General features: G+C 43.1%; 1 protein-coding gene across 9 annotated transcripts in view; it reads left to right on the forward strand.

The window, feature by feature from the left end:
* The window catches only part of DTNB (dystrobrevin beta), a 361,871-nt gene that overhangs the window by 100,806 nt on the left and 236,839 nt on the right, over positions 1-24,226 (forward strand). For all 9 annotated transcript variants that reach the window (XM_074991528.1, XM_074991530.1, XM_074991531.1 and 6 more), the window contains 2 exons: positions 594-699; positions 12,646-12,812. In XM_074991528.1, coding sequence (XP_074847629.1) covers positions 594-699; positions 12,646-12,812 — 273 coding nt within the window. The remainder of the gene's footprint in view (positions 1-593; positions 700-12,645; positions 12,813-24,226) is intronic.

Here is a 24,226-nt window from a genome sequence, read left to right on the forward strand (position 1 = left end):
ACAGGATGGGACACTATGGAGAGATTGCTCTCTGCTTGAAAGTTCACTTCCTTTGCTTCCTTCTCTAAATCACTTAATTTAAAATCAGTTTCCTTACTCACTTGTTCAAATTTTAGTACAGTTCTGTTCTTTCCTGTTTCCGTTTCCTTGTTTGCCTAAATACTCCTTTTAATTCCACCTTTCCTTGCCTGTGTACTTTTTTCGATGTTGTGCCATATGCTTGGAACTGTCTCCCTTAATTCACTGAACAACCTTCTCTCTTTGCATTTGAATTGCGTCCTTTAAACCACTTCTTTGCAAAGCCTTTCAGCTGTGATTCACAGAGTACTGACTACATATTCGGCCCCTTTGAATTTATCTATGCGTTATGAATTTATGGATAATTAATGTTTGTAGTATTTACTACTTTGTTTCTGGTATACTGTCAGATTGAAAATTCCTTGGAGTGTAAGAGTGATTGTATCTGTCTCTACAGTATGAAACACACTGTTGGTATTCAGTAAATTAATAGTATAAAAACCCCATAGAATGAAGGTTATTGCAAGGAATGCAGTTCTGTTTTGAAAGTGAATCGTGTTTTTTTTCTTTTACAGAAAAAGATAATGCTAAATATGTTTTTAGACACACTTATGGTTGATCCACCCCCTCAGTGCCTTGTATGGCTACCTCTCATGCACAGACTTGCACATGTTGAAAATGGTAAGTTATATATTTATTATATCTGAAATTTCTGTTCAGAAAAGTGTGTGTGTGTGTGCGTGTGTGCGCGCGCGCGTAATATATATAAAATGCTCTTTTCCATACATTGGATCTTAGTGTTCACTTTCTCTGATTGTTCCCACTGTGTGGTGTTAATCCGAGAGCACTGAGGGACAGAAGCTATGTCTACGCTTACCTGGAAGATCCATGGCTCCTACGGTGATTTTTGATACACCAATTGCATAACAAAAATTGACTTTGCAGCTGTCTCCTTCCATGGCTGTCTTCATGGCAGAAGGTTGAGGGGAATGGTCCTCCCATTGACCTTCTTTAATCCTCACAGCTTGCCAGGAGCTGTGGGGTTGATGTTGACCATGGAATGCGCTGTTTTGCACATGCACAAAATGGCATCAAAGAAGATTGCACCTCAGCGGTAGATCTTCCAGCATTAGTGTAGATGTAGCCAGGGTCTGAGGATATGAATACCCACAGATTCCAGTGACTTCAGTGTGAATTGTGTTTGCTTATCACGTGTGAAAACTGGACCCTATAACCATGCAGAAAATTAAGCGATGACTTAGAACAATCCTATTATTTTTAACTTTTCTTTTTATTTCAAGTTTAAACATCATTAACAAAATGGGATTAAAAATAAAAAATATAACCTTTAGGGAAAAAAGGATTTCTGCAAGTGAACAAACTCAGCCCACAACTTTTAAAGAATTTTTTCTTACATCACCCTTAAATTGCAGAATCATAGAATACAAGGACTGGAAGGAACGTTGAGACGTCATTGTGTCCAGCCACTGATGGTATGGAAGATTTTTGGGTGCCAATCCTGGGGCCTTTGCCGAGTGTCTCATGAGTTTCCCAATCCTTTTCTGCCTTCTGCTATGAACAACATGAAGGTGGATCTCTCTCCTTTCGTGTCCAGAGCTTTCCTTAGCTGCAAGTTTGCAATTACACCTACACAGGAAGATATTTCTCTGAGAAGTGATTAGGGTTTGAAAAACTGCAGAATCACAGGGCTGGAAGGGACCTCAGGAAGTAATCTAGTCCAGCCCCCTGATTCAAGCAGGATCAACCCTTACGAAGTCATCCCAGCCAGGACCTTGTCCAGCTGGGACTTAAAAACCTCAAGGGATGGAGAATCCACCACCTCTCTAGGCAAGGATAATAAATGGTAATAAATATACTTATTGTGTGCATCCTGGTCTTTAGCTGACATTCTAAATATATCAATACATTCTGCGAAGCATAACATCCCCATCTCAAATCTCAATTTCCATTTTTGAGAGAGTCATCTGCTGTGGTCCCAGTGATTCACCACAGACTTAGTCCAACCCCTATTCCCCTTTTTTGTGACAGATCTTGAGTAATCACTTTCTCCCTCATCTTTTCTTGTAGCTACCCAGGTATGAGCAAACCTTGCCAATTCTTCCTCAACATATTAAAAACCCTAAGTCTTCTTGAAACTCTTATCTTTCGTACTCTACTTTCTCCAAAATCTTGCAGCTAAAATGATCTTCTTTGCCTGTCTAATGGACCACATCATCCTCATCTCTGAATATTTCCAGTTAAGGTACCTGGTTCATTCACTTTATCAAATTCAGACTTTTTAGTTGTCATTCAAGACTCTGAAGACTCTGCAATTGCCTATGTCTCAATCTTTTCTGATTTCACGTTGCCCCACCCACTCTGCTTTTTCTGATATGCCAGCCTCGGTATCCTAGTTCAGGGGTCGGCAACCTGTGGCTCCAGAGCCGCATCCAGCTCTTTAAGGAGCCACTTGCAGCTCTGAGCACTGCCGCTGCTGTCTCCTCTTGCAGCTCTGGAGTTTGCTGCCACTTCAATGGAATTTAGAGTGTTTTTGTTTAAGCAGTGGCAGTCTCTGGAGCCGCTGAGCAGTCAGCTGCAGCCAGCAGAAGACAGCAGGGCAGGGAGCCCCAGAAGAGGAAGCTGGCAGGGTAGGAAGCTACTCCACGTTGGGTGAAGTCAGCTTGCAGGAGAGTGGTAGGGAGGGGCAGTCGAGCCTGCCCTGCCCTGCCCAAGCTGCGCAGCTGGGCACAGAAGGAGCAGTAGAGGGAAGGTGGGGGCTGTGGAGGAGCTGCAGCTGCGTGTGGAGCTCATCAGCTGAGGCAGGTAAATCCTGAGGCTGAAGGAATTGAACCTTGGGTTGGGGTTGCTGTTTGGGGCAGAGTGGGTTAAACCTGGGGTTGGGATAGTGGTTTGTGGGATGCGGGGTAAAGCTTTGGAATAGGGGAGCAGATTTGGGGGTTTGAGGCAGGTAAAGCCTGGAGATGGGGGTAACTTAACATTCTAACTGGTACAAATAATTGTGTACCCTGTTCTTAAAATAGGGGTGACAAAAAGTATGGTTTGTCATTATTTATTAAGGACTGTCTCATATTCAGGTGTATGGTGGCTCTTGAAGTATCGAATTTTGTAACTGAATTTGAAAAAATGGCTCTTCTCGCTATTCCGGTTGCAGATCCCTGCGCTAGCTATTTTTCTTCTTTCTCAGCTTTGTGACTTTCTGAATGCTTTCTCTGTTCATCAAGCCACTGATTTTTTCACACCATCTGTGTGTATGTAATATATACATGCACACACATTTAATGGAACAAGTAACCATGAGATGTCACTCACCTGTTGTATCATCACCTAAAGGTGCAGGTAGCCATGTAGCCCCAAAATATTAAGACCCAGTTGTTCTAGGTATTGTACAGAAGCAGTCTTTGCCTCCAAAAACTGATAATCCTTGGCTAAGACGAAGTTTGATAGGTAGCTGAAAAAAATGCAGGAGGAGTTACTGAGTACAGCGTAATATTATGTGCATATTTTACATAGACAATACTTGTTTGTATCCCAAATTCATTCAACTCATTCAACCCAATAAACTTACCAGAATTCTGTGGTTACAATGAAGGGGAGAGGATGCTGCTGACAACCTTTAGCTCTTCACACAGTGGCTTAAGGGTGATGGCCATTTTCTATAGATCAGGGTAGATAAGGAGCTCTTGTCCTCGATGCAATAGAGCAGGCCTTTTATAGGCACAGTGCTTCTCCTCTCAATCTGTGGAAAGGGAATTGAGAAGGAATTCTAAACACAGCCATCCCTTTCTTTACCTGTCAGGCTACCCATCCTGACTGGTCATTCAACTCAACGGTCAAAATAAAACACATTCAGATAGACATTTAGTACATGGAATGTCGGAACTCTTATTGACAATGACCAAAGAGTGGAAAGAAGGACAGCCCTCATAGGCAAAACACTAAAGAGGTATAACATGGACATCACTGTCCTCTAAGACAGTCAGAGGTGGGTTTCACCATATGGTCCAACATTGCTTGCAAGTTTGACTTGCATCCCAAGAGAGTTAATGACTGACTTATAGAGCTCCACACAGAAATGATGGTTATGCCGCTCTTATCAGTGACTATGCAGTGACATTGACTCATACACCAAGGAGCCATTTTATGTAGGTCTTAGTAGTGTCATCAAAGGGGTGCCATGTCAGGATAAACTCATTGTCTTGGGAAAATTTAGTGCTTGTGTGGGAACCTGCTCTGATACGTGGAAGTATGTGTTAGGCCATCATAGCATTGGAGTGTCACTCTAAAGGCCAACTGTTTCTCCCTATGTGTATCAAGTTCAATCTCACTATTATCAACACTGTCTTGCAGCATACCAATAAATATTAGAAAACACTGGTGCATCGTAGGTCAAAACAGTGGCACGTGCTGGACTGTGTAATTGTATGGTCTAAAGACATTAGAGGTGCTGAATGCTGGTCAGACTACTGACTTGTGAGAAGCGTCATGTTATGCTTCTCACTAAAACATCCCAGTAGATGTCTCTGCCCAATGCAGAAGATTACTGTGGCTCTCATGGAAGACTCCAGCAAACAATCAAAGTTGAAACAGATAATGGAGGCTGCAGTAGCTGAAGTCCCAGAGAACTCCACAGATATGTCCAGAGTCAGGGTGGTGTTTCTGATGGCTGCGGCACCATGGACATGATTTTTTCAGACTCACGGATACAAGAGAAGGCATGTGAACAGAATAAGGACCTATATATTGTGTGTGTTGACGTGATCAGAGCCTTCAATATGATGAATCATAAGGGCATACAGAAACTATTCATAAAATTGGTTGCATGGAAAAGATGATTGTGGTCATTTGGTCATTTCATGAAGACTCAATGGCCAAGGCTGTGGTCTGAGATGACTCGTAAGAAGTTTTTACTGTCACAAGCAGCACAAAAAATGTGTAATGTCTCCAGTCCACTATATCATAGACTTTTCAGACACATTCTTTACATTTCAGCATTTTGACAAAGATGTAAACATCTAGTTCAGATTGAATGGGGGACTTTTTGATCTACACCAACTCAGGACTTGCACCAAGGTAATGGAACAGCTGTTGAGAGCTCCCATTTGCTGCAACAAGGCCTTCAAGGCCATATCATGGATAGTTTTGCCTATGCCTGAGCATACTTCTATTTCATAACAAGCCAGCACCATGCTGCCAGCATCACTGATACCGTGATCTCATCATCAGTCTTGAGAAAACATCCCTTGACTCAGCCAGAAATTGTCATTTTTATCTGAACACATTTGTTGGCATATTGGGAGAAGCCATCCATGCAGATATATGTGCAGTTTGTAAGAATACACTCCTTTTTGTTTAATTCCTAATAAAAATTGTGGTAGTCTCAGCTTGCCACCTGCCTAGATGATGATAGCTGGTAGCGTTCGGTAAATATCATGTATAGGCTGAATGCTGTAATGGGCTTTCAAGGCAGGTTGTGAAATCACTCTAACTGGACGTTTTTAACAGGTTAGACAAACCCCTGCCAGGAATGTACAGTGTACATGGTCCTGCCTCTGTGCAGAGAGTGAGACTAGATGACTTCTCAAGGTTCTCTCCAGCCCTGTGGTTGTTTGTTAGAAGTAAATCACAAGTTTGAGTGTGGCTTCCTAGAACTGCACAGAATAGCTGAAGAGGATTAGTTTGGTTGGCTTGTGGTGATGGAAGGACTGGGGCAAAGAGAGAGATGCTGGAAAGCTTGCATACTTTGGGTGGAATTGAGGTTGTGTTGCATTTTCTGGGTTTAGGTGTCTTTACTGTTGGTGAGGTTCATGCTTCTTGGTGTACTAGGAGAGGTACTTTTAGATGCCTCAATTTTTACATGGCTTAACTGGCTTTTGAGGTTATTAGTTATCACGTGTTGTGTTCAGAGATAAGAGTCCAGGGGCACCTTAAAGACTAACAATTAACTAAAACAGTGTATTTGTTTATGAACAGTAATAGAACTTTATTCTTTTATTACTCATTAAGCAATTTGTGCTTATTATGGTATAGAAAAATAAGGATCTGAGGAGCATCCAATCTAAAAGCCAGACACACAAATTGCCCTGCAATGCCCAGAGGGAAAGTATTACCTGTTGGTCAGGATAATAACCTGCTGTGGTGGTCACTGATCAGGCTTGCTTTGGGCAAGGATGAAGGCTGTTACGAAAATAGAAAAAAGATTCTCCATTTGGTCTAGTAGCGTGAATCTTTTGCTGACGTAAACAGGAATTTAAGCTATATTGTACATTTAATAGTAAGTCACAAGGACTCAAAGAGCATTAATGCACACCTGGCTGCCATCTCAGCCCACTGGGACCCCTGTGTAGGATAAAAACATAATTTTCCATCCAACAATAGTCAGAGTCCTCTGAAGATTTACTAAAGCCTTTCCCCAGAATAAGAGAACCATGTCTTTCCTGTGATCTAGATTTGGTGCGAACTAAGGTAAAGCACACTCCATTTGGATCTGTCAGGACCACTTTTCTGAAACACCTGTCCCTTAAACATTTACGTTCGCTGTAATCAGAGCAGCAGGAAAACTCAGTGAACTCCAAATTCTAATGGCTACTCCTTCCTATACAGTAAAGCTCAAAGATTAAGTAGTGTGTAGGCCTCGTTCTAGTTTAATGCTTGAGTAGTATCGAACTTCAGCATTAGCTAATTTATTTTTTTCCTCTTAGTTGTTCCCTAGTTATTGTTCTCACCCATGGAAAATACATCTCCACACTTTGAAAGAGAAGAATACAAAGCCCATTAAAATTTTAATAGGCTATTTGTTGCATACAGGGAAAGCAGCTAAAGAAAACAAGACAAAATAAAGATATCTTCTCAGTGGTTTAAGGCTTGCCTACAACTCTGCTGCAACACAACTAAGTTACCAGGACCTTCAGGGTTCAGGGTCCATTTGAATAGAGCCATTTCAGCTTCTATGATATTTCTTAGGCACTTCCTCCTACTAGAAATCAGCAGAGCAGCAACTTAAAGTTTTGTACATAACTTTGACCAACTGCTGTTTTTTCGACTTAGCATCATGTGCTGATGCTCAATTTGTCAGGGAGGTGCTACAATCTGTACATTGTTGTGAACTTCTCTCTCACCTTCCACCTGGGCAGTACTGATCACTTGTTTTCCCCAAGTGGGAATACAAATATTGTCTTGAAGAATAGAGGGGTTGTTCACTAGTAACTTGCTCTTTAAGAATTGTTTTTATGCTGCCTGGCCTTCTTTGCCTTGGAGTTTTGTGTGTTGCCAGCGATCTCTACTTCAGGAGGTGGTTGGTGATTGGATGCATGTATCAGGAGACCAGATCATAGGTAGTCGGGTCAAACTGGAGCAGGAGTCAGGCCCAGTTTGTATGCCAGAGCCAGTGGTCAAAACAGGGCCGGTCCCAAGAAGCAGAGTTGAAGGTCATAGGTAGAATCAGAGTCCAAATGCCAATGTGAAGGATTACACCAGAGTCACAGTCAGGAATCAGAGCCACAGCTTGCACAAGGATGACCAGGAGTCAGGAAAGGAAGGACCAGGGCTGGTTCTGAGGCAGGGTTGAGGCTGGAACAGAATGGAAACAATATGGGTTCAGGGCAGGAGCCAAGTTTAGTGAGAGAGAACAGCAGGTAGGCAGAGAGTCTGTGGGCATGTGCATCAAGCAGGCAGTGAGCTGCTGCTGCAACTGAAGATCTGTCCTGCTACCTTCCTCAGCCAGTCAAGCAGGGTGGTCCTTCAGGCAACCTAGCTGGGTTGCTAGGGTGTCAGGCATGCTGAGCAGACCAGCCTCAGAGCCGTATCCCTGGCAGTAGGTGTACTCCCTCATAGTCTTAAAAGTCAACATCACAAGAGAGTGTTTGCGCGCACAGCCTTTTGGGCTTGTCTTTGAGGAGTGTTCTGCAATTTATCATCAAGGGGCAGGATGTTATAGAGGTGTGAATTCATTTGTGGCTGACTCTTGAAAAACAGATGTTGGTAAGTAACTTCTCTTTGCCTAGAGTAAATCCTGTTTTCTGTGGCATGGAATCGCTTAGAGGTACTGTTTACCTCACAGGTTGGGAAATAATTCTTCAGAATAGATTTACAAAGCTGTAAGCTTGATGGTTGTACTTACATTTATATACATGCCTCCCTCAAAGCAATCGTCATTAGAGTAGTTTTAAGTTCTGTTCTTGAAAAGTGATCTTATACCTCTTCCCGAGTGTTATAAAGATCCCATTAAACTGTGTACTGATCTTATTCACTGAGGGAATAGGTAGTTGTTCTAACCTGTAAATGGTGTTTCTCAAGGTGTGGCTACACTTATGGGAAGATGAACATGCTGGCTGTCGGTTGTTCCTTTGCTGGCTGCAAAGGAGCTGGTCAGATATATTTTATTGTTTGAATCACCTTTAAAGATAAAGCCAAAGAAACAAAAAGGTGGTCAGATAATTTGCCAACATTCATATACAGTTAATTTATTAGGTGCCTGGGTTATAGACACAGGTAAAGGTGTGATCTGTGCTTCATGGCATTTACAATCTAATAAAATCTTTCTGAAATAGATATGGTTACAGGACAGTCAAGTGTTAAAAGATAAAAATAAATTTTTACACTACTAGAGTATGCTTAATACATTTTTTCCTCTTCTACAGAGGGGAAAAAGAATGTAGGAACTTCTTCCAGTTGGATTTACAGCAGTGTCTTCAGTCAAGTCTGTTTTCTTCCACAGAGCTTATTTCAACAGGAATGTAACAAAATGGATTATAAGGCCCCATGAATGGAATGCTTTTGGTATTATAATGCACATCGCAAAAACTGAAGCATGTATCTCAAAAATGATTATTTTCTTTATAATATATTTGACTAAAGAAAACTTGTGATACCCTATGAGAGAAAAGAATTTCTCTTATCTCTGAGTGGTATTTTTCCAATGGATTACATTCAGTCCACAACTTAATGAGTGGTTGTTTTCCTCACACAAGAAAAACTCCAGGCAACCAAAGAAACTGAACAATTTTTGGGTGCTAATCCATCTGTTCTCAAGCTTCTCTGAAGTACCCCTAGCTCCATCTGCACATTACTTAACTAGAATACTTACAAACTACAAGGAGACAAACGTCTGATTGGAAGGAAAATTTAGCTAACATAGGTACTTCACTATGTCGAGGTACAAGTAAAAAAAAAAAAATTCTTAGGGCTGACAATCGAAGACTAAAATAAAAAAACACTAATTAGATACTCTGAAACACTATCCAATAATGAAAACTTGTAGAGGTAAAATAATAGATGCAAACAGTGAACATAAACTAATCAAACAAATAAAAACCATAAAAGATGGGTCATCCTGAATTGAGCTTGTATCGTCTGAGGCCAGGTCTACTCGAGGAGGTAAAAACTGATTTTAGATGCCCAAGTTCAGCTACAAGAATTGCATAGCTGGAGTTGACTTATTTAAAATCACACAGTGGGAGGTCGACAGTGTGTCTGTCCACTGTGGGGCTGAAGTCGTGAGCCCCTGCAGGCACAGCTTGGGGTCTTGAACTTCTGCTGTGGGGGAGGAGTCAGACAACTGTGCTGCTGTGGGAGTGGAGTGGGCCTGCCTCGTGCTTATCAGAAGTGGCGTAGTGCTCATACTGAGTCTGGAGGGGATAACAGAGGGGTGCGTGTGGCCCCCTGTGCACCTCTCACTTTGCCTGTGTGAAAGATTGTCATTTCATGGCTCAAAGGATCAGTAAATTTGGCCACCCCTCCATATATTGTCCTTTATACTGGCCACATCAGTTAGTGTTAAGTATAGGACAACAATATGAGTAGAAATGTGAATGCAAGTAGTTGTTACTGTAGCAGCAAGCTCTTCAAAGCACTTTTGTGACTTAGCAGCACAGCCTTCTGAGCTGCAGTTTCAACTTGCTGCCTTTCATCCACATGCTGACATCCCCCAGATGTCAGAAAATGCGCTCTCATGAAAACCTTGAATGTGCTTTTCTATGTCTCTGTGCCTAATCCTCATCATGCTTGACCTTTCTGCAGACACTTCCTCACCCTGGACTTCCTTTACTATTTCCTGTGACTGTGCTGCTTTCCTTTTCTGTCACTGACTTTCCTTTTCTCCCTTTCTCCACTTGCCAAAAGGTTTGTTCTAGTCCCCTTACTCTTCTCCCTCTGCGTTGCATTTTATTTTTGGTTATCCTTTCTTTTCCATTTCAATTAGTTTAACTATCACATCTGAAATGACAATTTTAATACACTTTTGCATCCAAACCAGTCTCTTCTGAGTCAGTCTTGCATCCCTCAATCTCTGATATCTCGCCCTGTATGGATCATTGTCGTCCAAAATTTGACATAGCTAAAAATGACCTCATAATCTTACCTCACAAACTATCTTGCTGCCATTATGGTCTATCACATCCTCATCTTCCTAGCTATCAAGGCCTGTAGCCATGGGATCATGTTTAATTCTATCAACTTTCTCTTACATAAAGGCTGTTACTCAGTCTTGTCACTTTTCATCTGAAAGCTGCAAAATTATCCACCATTTTCATTTCATTCTAAAACAGAAAATATTATGTAGCCTCTGTATAAACCCATGGTGTGCCCTCCTCTTGAATACTGCATGCAGATGTGGTTCTCTCACCTCAAAAAAGATGTATTAGAGTTGGAAAAGATACAGAAAAGGGCATCAAAATTAAAGGGGGTGTCACAGCTTCCAAATGAGGGGAGATTAATAAGGTTAGAACTCTTCAGCTTGGAAAAGAGGTGACTTAAGTTGAGATTGTGATATCAGTGTATAAAATCCTGACTGGTGTGGAGAAGGGTCAATAAGAAAGGGATATTTACTTCTGCTCATAATACATAAACTTTCCCCACCAGTGTGTTCTGGGTTTTGTCCCTCCTTCCTCTCAAGTATCAGAGATGGCCATGGCTGAAGAGGGGGGACTAGAGGGAGCGGTTACAAGGAATTCTCCTCCAGTTCTTGGCTGGTAGGTCTTGCTGATATGCTCAGTATCAACAGCTGCTGTAAGAGGCAACACTAATGGGATTTATTATGGATAAAGTACAGAAGGAAATGGTTTACTCTCTTATTGACACAAAAACTATGAGTTACTAAAATTAATAAACAGGTTTAAAACAAATAAGAAGCATTTCTTCAGACAAACCACAGTCAACCTGGAGATCCTTTGTCAGAGGATGTTGTGAAGACCAAGACTATAGCAGAGTTAAAAAAGAACTAGATAAATTCATGGAGGATAGATCTGTCAATGGCTATTAGCGGGGATCGTGTCCTTAGTCTCTGTTTTGCCAGGAGCTGGGAATGGGTGACAAGATAGATCACGTGATGATTCCCTGTTCTGTTAATTCCTTCTGGGGCATCTGGCACTGGCCACTGTTAGAAAACAGGATACTGGGCTAGATAGACCTTTGGTCTGGCCCAGTGTGGCCATTCTTACATTCTTTTTCTGATGACAGAATTGCTTGTCCATGCTCTAATAAATAGCTGATGTTTGTTATTGTAACCTCCTCCTCTTTAATCTTGTAGATACCTACTTTACTTCCTGCTGTCTGTTCAAATGCTGTCACCAGAATAATTTCCCCTCGCTGTTTGGTTTTCACTTCATTTTTATTCCATAAGATATTTTCACTGGTTTTCCTCTTGCCCAGAATATCATCTTGAAATTCTCTATCCTTGGATTCAAGACTCGATACTACTGTCCCAATTCTCCATCAATGGCCTTTTGCATTCCCCCATTCTCTCCAATCCAATAGTGTTGATAGCTTTTAAGTTTCCTTTGTAGCTTTCTTCCACTTTTCTAATTTATTCACTTTTTAGGTTACCTCCTTTATCTTGTGCATATCTCATTACATTACATCATGAAGGGGAAGTAAAGGGTAAACTAAACAAACAAAACCAGAAAATGAAAAGTAAGTCAAGAAGATTTTGTCTCGCAGAGTTCTTATATGCGCTCTCTTGTTTGTTTATGCTTTCTCATCTCCTTCTTACCACTTCTTTTAGACTTTTGATGACCATCACTATTTATCCTGTCTAATTTAGATTGTGAGCTCTTTGGTACAGTGTCTTTGTTGTCCAGGCACCTAGCATAGTTCTGAGAGTTCAAAAATAAAGTCAGAACTCAACTTTATATGTCTGGGTACTGACTGTATTTTAACAGTGTGCAACCTACATTATTTTGTGATTGATATGACAGATGGAAAAGACTCATCCCATCCATCTCCCTGCTATTGTAAGATTGTTTCCTTTTGTACGGTAAGAATTTTAGCTAATTTGATTTTCACGTTCCAAGCAAGGGGACTTCCACTATATTCTCTCTGAAACTCCCATAAATTAGGTTTGAAAATCCTTTGTATACTGTGTAAACTTCAGGTTGTTGAAATTACATACAGATTTCACAATCACACAGGATCTGAATAGGGACATATTTAATCAAAATATTGTAATTTGTTTAATTTAAATGATTTTTATAAGTTTGAATTTGTTAGCAAATTTTATTTTGCTGTGTTGGAAATTTCATCCCTGTTGGGGACGCAGATTTATTATGTGTAATTTTTCAGATAATAGTAAAATAATACTTCTTAAGAATCTTTTATTGCTTTTCCCCCTTGAAGTCTTCCATCCTGTGGAATGTTCATATTGTCGGTGTGAGAGCATGATGGGTTTCCGGTACCGATGCCAGCAGTGCCACAACTACCAGCTCTGTCAAAACTGTTTTTGGCGTGGCCATGCAAATGGCCCTCATAGCAACCAACATCAGATGAAGGAGCATTCCTCTTGGGTAACTCAGTTTTGTTTGTAATAATGCACTGACCATCTCTATGCAAATTTCTTTTGAAAGCTAAAAATGTTTTTTGTGATAGCCTTCGAATGGCAAGTTAAATTTGCAAGGTTCCCAAATAGCAACTTATAAATAGGCACATCGTACCTTATTGTGAATTGTACACAATTTTATTTAATGATTCAACATCATTCTGCTCAGTGCTTGACAAGCACGTTCCTGCTCTCAAGCACCTTGCATTCTGAGACTTATAAAACAAAGCCTTTGTTGTCGTCGTCTTTTTGCAAGCACTCTACCTTTCTACATCCCTCTTTTTACCAGCCTAATAACACACAGTAGTTTTGATGTCATCACAAAGCAAGAGAACACTATGCGCACACAGTGCACTTTTTGACAAAGTGGTGTTCTTGAACTCAACTCTGGATTTCCTGTCTGGGTTTACTCCCACAGCGTTTGGATTTCCCAAACCTATCCCCAAGGCAGTGGGGAATTTTCTAACAGGGTTGTCTTCCCAAGGGTGACGTAAGGAGTCTCGCTGCCTTGGATGCAGGTGACCAGATCGTGGTTCATATGCCGTTTGGATTAACCAAAGTAATCCAGTGACCCAGGTATCCCAGACCCTCATCTTATGCAGAACGGGGGGGCAGAAGCTGCTCAGTCCTCTCACATGCCATCATGCTCAGGGATCTGCGCTGTCCACCCAGCACCCGTGAGCTGCTGGCGCTGCTGCTGCTACCCCTGCTCGGGGCTCGTGGAGGACCATGTGAGCAAGAAGAAATAACACATGGCAAATGGCAGGGAGGATTGGGTCAGCTCGATCCTCTCTGCCACCACCTGCTTCTCTGTCGCTGAGCAACCCCCTGCCTGCAGCACACCTCCGGCCTGGCCTGCTCCCAAACCCCCCTGGTTGCAGCCCCTCCCACAGCCCTGCCCACAGCCCTCCCACACCCCTTGGTCTGGTCTGGTCCTGCCTGGCCTGCTCCCAACACCCCCTTGCCCACAGCCCCCAACCACATCCTACAACCCAGCCTGCTCCCAACATCCCCTAACCTGCCCCACCAGGTAAGTTAAGGATTTACTGCTGCTGCAGCCTGGAGGAGCTGCCAATTCATCCACCGGCGCAACAGCTATCTCCAGCTGCACACAGCAAAGCGGCTCCCGCCACGTGGTGGGGCAACTGTGGCAATGTAGTGAGGTGTCTGCAGCTCCTCCCGCACCCTTCGGCCCAGCCCACTCCCTCCCTTGCACCCTCTGGCCCAGCCCGGCCCAGTCCCCATACTTGCCAGCCTACAGCTCCCCATGCACTGTCTGTCCTGGCCCACTCCGCACATCCACCCCGGCCCAGTCTCCGAATGCCCCTGGCCCACCATTTCCCCAAATCCCACCCGGTAAGTTAAGGCTTACTGCTGGTGCAGCCCAGAGGAGCCACCGATACCTCCAGCTGCGCACGGAAAAGTGGCTCCAGTTGTGGGGCAGCCGCAACTGCGTGCTGTGAGGCAGGTCTGGCCGTGCAGTGGGGCACCCATAGCCATGCCCCTCCAGCCACTCTCTGCAGCTCCCTTCGCACCTTGAGGCCTGGCCCATTCCAGCTCGCTCCCTCCTTCACACCCTCTGGCCCAGCCTGAGTCGCTCCCAACATGCTCCTGGCCCCGTCCCCGAAACCCGTGGCTCGCTGCATCCCCCCGGTACTGCTGGTGCAGTCTGGAGGAACGCCATCTCCTCCACCGGGGCTGCCATCACCCTGTGATTACACCATGAGCCGAAGACAAGGACCACTTTTATTATAATCTTCAGAAAGTTATCGACTCCTTTCCAACTGGCAAACAACTGTACCTCCTTGGTGTGACTTCAATGCTTGAGTTGGATGTGACCCTCAGTCACCACAGTATTGGGAAAACGAACGAACGAAAATGGTCAATGGCATCTCGAATTCAGCTCTCAGAATTAGCTCTGCATCGCTAATACTTTCTTTAACCTGAAAAAATGTCACAATGTTTCATGGTGCCACCCCAGATCCAGTCACTGACATCAACTTAACCTTGTACTGATAAGCAGGAAACATCTCAATGCCGTAAAAATTACACGCAAATATCACAGTGCAGATTGAGACAACGATCACTCCTTGATAATCAGCAGAGTGAAAATTGTCTGAAAGAAATTCTATATGACAAAGGAATGCAGTAAGTTAAAAATCAATACCAGAAATGCGCTGAAATGCTCTGTCTTTGCAGATGATTTCACTTGCAAAATGGAACACAAACCTGACCAACAAACCGTTGATGAAACATGGTCCATTCTGAGAGATGCTATATACGAATGTGCCAAATCTGCCTTTGGAACATATAAATTCTCTAACAAAGACTGGATCGATGAAAATGCTGACATTTTTGGGCCTCTTCTTGAAGAAAAACACAAGGCACATCTAAATAACAAAGAACCCATCTCAAAGCACAAGAGATCAACTTCAACATGCAAGATCTGTTCTTCAGAGAGAATCCAGGTGGTCTGTGAACAAGTATTGGGCTGACCTATGTTCTAATAGTCAAACGGCATCTGATTTGGGCAACCTGAAAACTATGTATGATGGATTGAAGAAAGCACTTGGTCCGAATATTACCAAAGTCACCCCACTGAAGCATTTAAATGGACTGGTGATCACAGACAAAAAGATGCTGATGTTCAGATGGGTGGAACACTATTCAAGTCTTTATTCCCACGAGAATACAATACAACCTGAACTTGCCAACCTCATCCCAACTCTTCCAGAAATGCCAGAGCTAGATGCAGAACCTACGGTGGAGGAACTCTCAACCTCTTGATGCTCTCTCCAATGGAAAAGCATTAGGAAACGACAGAATTCCAGCTCAAGTCCTGAAGGCAAACAAGGCTGTGCTCTTGCCCTTCTTCTATGATTTACTCCTAAAATGTTGGAGTGTAGGTGATGTCCCACATGACATGAAGGATGTAAACATCATCACTCTCTTTGTAAAAACAAAGGTGGCAAGGGTGACTGCAGCAACTGCAGAGGCATCTCATTACTGAGTATCTCGGACAAAGCATTTGCTGTGTCATTCTCAAATGCCTGCAAACACTCACAGATTGAGTCTATCCAGAAACACAGTGTGGCTTCAAGGCTGGCAGGTCAACAATGGACATGATTTTCTCTCTCTGACAAGTACAGGAAAATGCAGAGAACAAGGAAAGCCATTATTCGTAGCATTTATGGGCTTAACAAAGGTGCTTGACAGTTAGTAGATCAGGACTATACAGACTATTAGTCAAGATTGGCTGCCCACAGATCGTACTCAAGCTCATAATCTCCTTTCATGAAAACATGAAAGCAACAGTGCAATATGATGGATCTACATTGGAACTGTTTGCAGTGAATAGCGGAGTCAAACAATGGTGTGTTCTTGCCCCTACTCTCTTCGACATATTCTTCTCAGTCCTATTAAATTGCGCATTTCAAAACTCTCACAGCGATGTATTTCTCCACAAAAGATTAGATCACTCTCTCTACAACGTGGCAAGACTCAAGGCCAAAACTAAGGTCAAGAAAGTCCTCATCAGGGAACTCAACTTCGCAGATGCTGCTGCTCTTGTCGCTCATAAGGAAGACACACCACAGTCGCTGATGGATTCTCTATCCACAGCCTGCAAGTTGTTTTCCCTTGACATAAGCATGAAGAATACTGTTGTATTCACTCAAGGTATACATCAGCAACCCAATGTCACTCTGGATAACAGCCCATTAGATGTGCTGCAATAGTTCTGTTACCTTGGATCTACTGTCGCCACAAACCTATCCATGGATGAAGAACTGAACATCAGAATTGGGAAGGCATCTAAGATTTTTGGCAGACTTACGAAATGAGCATGGAACAATCCTAAACTGACAGTGAAAGCAGATACTAATCTACCAGGTATGTATATTGAGTATCCTTATATGTGGTTCTGAGACATGGACCACTACTTGAACCAGGAGGAAAAAACTGAGCAGCTTCTATCCTCGCTGTCTCTGCAGAATGAATATCAGCTGGCAAGATAAAGCTTTAAATGCAGATGTCCTGTCAAGATCTGGTGTACCCAGCCTCATAGCGATCTTCAACAGCAGAAGAAATCTACATCATCAGATTGAAATACCTGACAGTGAATGCTACAACAGTGGACATCATCCTTTGGTAGTATATGTGCAAGCCACATGAAAGAACTTTTGTCTTAGGAGGAAAAACTCTGACTCATGAATTTGGAGTAGACTGATGTGCGGCTATTGCAATTGACTGTGCAAATCCAATATTGGATGGATAAGCCACGAGAGAAGCTGCAGACTCAAACACTGCCCATAGATCCTCACCGCCACTGATAACCACCGTCTCTCAAATGAAAAGGGACCATGGTAGTGTTCTTGAATGCAGTAGCTCTTTAAAATAAATGTTTGTATTGTATATATTGTGGAACACAGACTCTTAATTCAGTAAAATAATCTCAGACCCATTCAGTAAAGTTTAGAAAAAGAGCATGCCAGAAAACTATATCATCCTAAATCAGGGATTGGCAGCCTGCGGCTCTGGAGCCACATTCAGCTCTTTATGTAGTCACTTGTGGCTCCGGGTGCTGCCACCACTGACTCCTCTTGCAGCTCTCTGCCCTCTTATGCTGAAATAATTTGAACTGAATTGAATTGGTTTAATGGCCGTCGGAGCAGCGGGAGGGATCTGGCCGTTAAACCAATTTAGTTCCATTACTTCAGCCCGTCAGGGCAGGGAGCCATGCATGCTCCAGGTGGGGGAACTGAGCAGGAGAGCTTGAGGGTAGGGGTGGCTTATTCTGCCCCTGCTGGAGCCACACAGCCCTGTTGAGAAGTAGCCCCGTTGAGAAGGAGGAGGAGTAGCAGTGCGCACACAGCTGGAGGAACTCATCAGCTGAGGCAAGTTAATCCTGGGTTGGGGGCTGAGCTGGGTTATTCCTGAGGATGGGGGGCAGGTTTGGGGCTGAGACTGGTTAAGCCTGGGGATGGGGTGGGTGGGTTTGAGGCACAGAGGGGTTAAGCCTGAGGATGAGGGGTGAAGGTACAAACCAGTGTGCATTTGCTGTTTTTAAAATAAGGGTGATGAAAAGCACGGTTTGACATTATTAAGGACTGTCTCATATTCACATGCATTGCAGCTCTTGAAGTACTGATTTGGTAACTGAATTAGAAAAAAATGGCTCTTCTCGCTATTTTGGTTGCAGACCCCTTTCCCAAGCAATAAGTAATAATTCAAGGTCTAGAGGACCGGATGTCACAGGTGAGATGATTATGTATGTAAGAACCCCGACAGAGCCAAGCGTAATCTTCAGCCTCCCCACCCCCACATCTTAGTCCACAAATTATAGCCTATGGGGATTAGGGTGGACAGTGCCAAAAGCTTAGTATCTGTCCTTAAACGGTTAAGTAAGATTACAAAACTAAGAATTTGGCTGATTGTGCCTTTAAAAAAAATACAGAATGGAAAGCCAGGCACCTGAGGGCAAGGCACTGTCTGGGCCCTTAGGTTCTGTGCTAGCACAGAGGGGCTTCTATTCTGTCCCAGTCTCATCCTGTGATGCCACAGAGAAGCAGGCAAGCATTCTTAATTGCTCTGTTTGCTCCTAATTGGTCAGCACAGAGGAGTCCAATAGCAATTGAAGGATCACTGCACTTGTCGTTGTAATCTTGCATATTTGTCACAGCCTCCCACCCCCTGCCACTCTACATAAATTCCCTCCCACTCCCCCAGAGCCAGGCAGCCCCAGCCCACCACTCACTGCTGTAATTCAATATGCTGGTTACCGCCACTGGAACTGCCGCAGGAGCTGCATGGCTCCAGGCTGGGGCTGCAGGGGCTGCTCCAGGCCATGGGAGCCACAATGGGTCAAGAGACACAGGGGCTGCTGCTGCTACATGATTGTCCCATCAAGTGGTGGGGCACATGTGCGGAGCGGGTGGAATGAGGAGCCGCATTTAAAGGCTCCAAGAGCCGCTTGCAGCTCCAGAGCCTTATTTGCCTCACTGCAGTGTCCTGTTTGCCACATGTGGCAAATGTATTGGGTACTGCGGGGTCAGTGCTTCTTAACTCGAGTGGTTTTATGAGATTAAGTTGGGATGCAAAGTGTTGCAGAGCGGAGGTAGAATCATGGAATCAGAGGGCTGGAGGAGACCTGAGGATGTCACTGAATCCAACCCTCTGCTGGAAGCAGGACTAATACCAACTAAATCATCCCAGGCAGGACTTTGTCATGCAAAGACTTAGAGACCTCTAGGGAAGATGATCCTAGCATCCCCCTAGGTACTCCATTCCGGTGCTTCACCACTCGCCAGGGGAATAAATTTTTCCTAATCTCCAATCTAGTCCCTCCCTACTGCAAGTTGAGACCTTGTTTCTTGTACTGTCGTCTGTCACCCTTAGAACAGCCTCACTCTTCTCTTCTGTAGACTAAGTAAACTCAGATCCCTCAGCCTCTCCTCATAAGTCATATGTGCCACCCACCTAATCATTTTTGTCACCGTCCAGGTGTTCACCCTCCAAGGTGTTCTCTTGGAATGATGTAGCCAAGGTGTTGCTCCTTTGTGATGAATATATTCTATGTCAGAAGAACAATTTCTGAAATTGCTGAAACCAGCTAAAAAGCTGTAGGGTTTGAAAGCGTATTTTTCAGTGTACCAAAGCCTTGTTCTTTCTAGGACACTTTCTATTTCAGAAGGATAATAATAGAATATTTATTATTTGCACAGTATTCTAATTCAACAGCCTCTGAGAACCATTAATAGTATAACTAAAAGTAAATATAGTTGTTTGTACTGTGGTAGCATTTAGAGGCCTGATGAGGACCCCATTCTGTCAGTCATTGTACAGACACATAAGAATCTCACTGTCCTAAGTGACTGAGAGTTTGACTGTGTTCCAGTTATTGTAGCTGCAAAGTCCAATGCACTTTTTTCTCTCTTAGAAAACCCTTCTTTTGTATTATTAATCCACGGTCCCCTGTAAAATTTTCTAAAGGTGACTTGCAAATCAGTCTATAAAATTATTAACCATAACAATACTGGCTGAATGCCCTGCAATCCAAGTGAAGAGGGACATGTTCAGTACTCTTTCAAAGAGTTCCTTTCCCCAGCAGAGGGCAAACTATTTCCATGCTCAAATAAAGGCAAGAGCTGAGTCAGACTTTGTGGGAAGGATGTTTGCAGTGTTGTAACCATGCTAGTCCTGAGATATTAGAGAGAGAAAGTGGGTGAGGTAATATCTTTAATTGGACTGACTTTTGTTGCTGAAAGAGACAAGCTTCCTAGTGACGGAGCTCTTTTGGTCTGGGAAGATACTCGAGGCTTGTCTTCACATACAATGCTACAGAAGTGTAGCTGTAGGCTTTAGAGGAGATGCTTCAGTGACAAGGGGAGAGAGCTGCTCCTGTTAAAGCAGTTCATTTTTCAGAAGCATAATAATAGAATCTTTTTAATATAATAGAATGTTCTGAAAGGTTCTAATAATAATAGAATCTTCTGAAAGGCAGTGTTACATTGCCAGGAAAAGGTCTCCTGTTGACAAGGTGCTAGTTATACAGGAGATTAAGCCAATATAACTTGATTGTTTCGAGGGGTGTGAATTTTTCACACACACCTCAGTGATCTTGTTATACTGATATAGGTCTGTAGTGTAAACCTAGCCTCAGAGTCTCACTGCTAAATACCAGGCAGAACAGACTGTTTGACATAAATAGTTAACACTAAGTAGCCATTCAAGCAGAGGTGTTCCACGGACACCCCTCCAGTCATAGGACAAAAATGGGGTTTAGCTGGTCACAGTTGTTGTAGTAAAGCATAAGTTTGAGTTTTTACTAAATCCATAATTTTTAATATCTATCAAAGATAAGAATGTAAGCTCACAAGCTCATCCTTTGAAAGTTCTGTGCAGGTTTCCTTTGAGGATGAGGATGGACAGGTCAGATATGCAGTACCGTTTTGTGAAAAGTGCTCACCCACGGATGAGATGATGATTTTTGTTTTATTTTTGCGTGTGAGTTTATTTAAAAGCAGAGTGTTTATCTGGTTTCAGTCACAAGTTGTTGATGAGGCATTTAGTGCACCGGATGAGATACACTGCACATTATGAGAGACATGCAAATACCAGGGATCTTAAAAAGTGCACTATGGGAGTTTTAATCATTATAGTAGGGGAGATATGGTCTGCAGGTTTTGCCTGTTTTGTTCGGGCAAGGTTTGGTGCTACTTTGAGTTAGTGGGTCCTAGGCTGTGGGGAACTTCTGATGATGAGCTTGCCTAGGTTGAGGGATTGTCTGAAGGACAGAAGAGGTAGTTTGGGAGCAAATGCTTTCAGAGTGTGGTCGTTATCAACTAAGTGGTGGTGGGGGAATGGTAGATAACAACTAGGGTTGTGCGTTTGGAGGGTATTGAAAAAGGTTCTTGAGATATTTGGTTTGGCCCATTCTGTGATATGTTCTACTCTCCTAAAGGAGTGTTCTTGTTTAGGACAGGTGTTTCGTTGGTATGTTACCATGTGTACCCTAGATTTTCTTTTGAGTGTGTTACATGACATCTGTGTTCCTTGCAGCTGATAACAGATTTCTTGGTGAGTTTGGATTGGTTAATGGCTCTGTGAAGTAAAGTGTGGTGATCCATGCATTTCTTGTGAATAGTTGTCTGTAGCACTCCCTTGTTGAAGCTGATTGTAGTCTCCAGGAAGTTGATACTGATGTGGGACTGTTCCAGAGAGAGTTTGATGAATGGATGGTGGTGGTTGAAGTTGTGGTGTAAATCTGTGTGTTTAGGTTGTCTGCCCAGAGGGTGAAAATGTTACCCATGTATCTCAGGTTTTTCCATGGGTTTGTAGTGCATTTGTACATACATTGTTCTTTACGATGGCCCATGAAGAGTGTAGCATATTGGAAGGCCACCTTAGGGAGAGGTTTTTAAAACAACAAAACTCAGTAAAACGGCGGGGCGGGGAGGGACTTCAACTATCCTGTATCAACTGCATCCATGCCACAGCAGAATGGGATGCAGAGTTTCTTGATACCTTAAAGGGTTGCTTCTTGAAGCAGCAAAACCTGGAGCTTACAGGAGGAGAGGCAATTTTTAATTTAGTCCTAAGTGGAGCACAGGATTTGGTCCAAGAGCTGTATATAGGTAGATCACTTGGTAATAGTGATCATAATATAATTACATGTAACCATCCCTGTGATGGGGGAAAACACCATAGCAGCTCAATACTGAAGCAGTTAATTTCAGAAAGGGAGTATAATTAGGATCATCTCACTGCCACAGCACCTCCTGCTGGTCATCCAAGGAATGAGATCATTTCAGCCTCATTACAGGGGAACTATACAAAACTGAGAAAGTTAATTAAGCAGAAGTTAAAAGGTATGGTGCCAAAAGTGAAATTCCATGTATACTCCGTGAAAACTTTTTCAAGATACCGTAATAGAGGCACATCTTAAATACTTACTTGGAATACGTGGAACGATCCGTCATTTAATTGATGCAGATAGTCTTGCCACTCATGCAGACCACAACTTTTCCGCACCATCCTATTTTGTGTGACTCTTGTCCACATCCTTCTATGAATCCGACATAAAAGATCCACCAAGTGTGCTACAGGTCTTGCTCTATTCACGTCTTGTGGATACCAACGGAATATAGGTCCTGTCCATCTGTTGTGTCTCAATCTTGCAACAGGACCAGCCCATCTCCTTTTCTGGTCATACATAACTTGGATAATACCATTGACACCACTTCTTGCTCCCAAATCATAGAATCATAGAACACTAGGACCGGAAGGGGCCTCGAGAGGCCATCGAGTCCAGTCCCCTGCCCCGGCGGCAGGACCGACCACTATCTACACCATCCCTGATAGACATCTATCTAATCTGTTCTTAGAAATCTCCAGCGAGGGAGATTCCACAACCTCCCTTGGCAACTTATTCCAGTACTTGACCACCCTGACAGTTAAGAACTTTTTCCTAATGTCCAACCTAAACTTCCCTTGCTGCAGTTTACATAAGAACATAAGAATGGCCATACTGGGTCAGACCAAAGGTCCATCGAGCCCAGCATCCCATCTGCCGACGGTGGCCAATGCCAGGTGCCCCAGAGAAGGAGAACAAAAGACAATGATCAAGTGATTTATCTCCTGCCATCCATCTCCTGCCCTTGTTCTGAAGGCTAGGGCACCATACTTTATCCCTGGCTAATAGCCATTTATGGACCTAAACTATGGACCTAGTTTAAGTCTATTGCCTCTTGTTCTCTCCTCAGAGGCCAAGAAGAACAAGTTTTCTCCCTCCTCCTTATGACACCCTTTAAGATATCTGAAAACCGCTATCATGTCCCCCCTCAATCTTCTTTTTTCCAAGCTAAACAAGCCCAATTCTTTCAGCCTTTCTTCATAAGTCACGTTTTCCAGACCTTTTATCATTCTAGTTGCTCTTCTCTGGACCTTCTCTAATTTCTCCACATCTTTCTTGAATTGGGGTGCCCAGAACTGGACACAATATTCCAGCTGAGGTCTAACCAGCGCAGAGTAGAGCGGTAGAATGATTTCTCGTGTCTTGTTCACAACACACCTGCTAATGCATCCCAGAATCATGTTTGCTTTTTTTGCAACAGCATCACACTGTTGACTCATATTTAACTTGTGATCTACTAGAACCCCTAGATCCCTTTCTGCTGTACTCCTTCCTAGACAGTCTTTTCCCATTCTGTATGTGTGAAACAGATTATTCCTTCCTAAGTGCAGCACCTTACATTTATCTTTATTAAACTTCATTCTGTTTACTTCAGACCATTTCTCTAATTCATCTAGATCATTCTGAATTATGACCCTATCCTCCAAGGTAGTTGGAACCCCTCCCAGCTTGGTATCATCTGCAAACTTAATAAGCGTACTTTCTATGCCAATATCCAAATCATTAATGAAGATATTGAACAGAACTGGTCCCAAAACAGACCCCTGCGGAACCCCACTTGTTATGCTTTTCCAGCTGGATTGAGCACCATTAACAACTACTCTCTGGGTGCGATTAGCCAGCCAGTTACGCACCCACCTTCAGTAGTAACATGCTGTAATCTATTTACACTTGCCATGCACCTTTACATTTCTTTTTGGATGGTTTGGAGCTTTGACCCTTCTGCAGGTGTCATATTCTATGATTTGCAGCTGTACAGTATTACTGGAAGAGTTCTGGTGTTAGAGAGAGACTTTTGCTGTGGCAGAAAGTTTGGAATTGGCAAACACACTGTGCAGATCGCAAAGGCGATCTAACCTGACTTCCTCCTCCAGCACAACTCCTGGCCCAGCTCATTGTCCATCTGCAGTGCCTGTCCAAGATATACATTTTGATCCACCAGCTCTACAGGCTGTCCGTCCAGCTGCATG

The sequence above is a fragment of the Carettochelys insculpta genome, chromosome 3 (assembly GCF_033958435.1).
Source record: "Carettochelys insculpta isolate YL-2023 chromosome 3, ASM3395843v1, whole genome shotgun sequence".
NCBI lineage: Eukaryota > Metazoa > Chordata > Testudines > Carettochelyidae > Carettochelys > Carettochelys insculpta.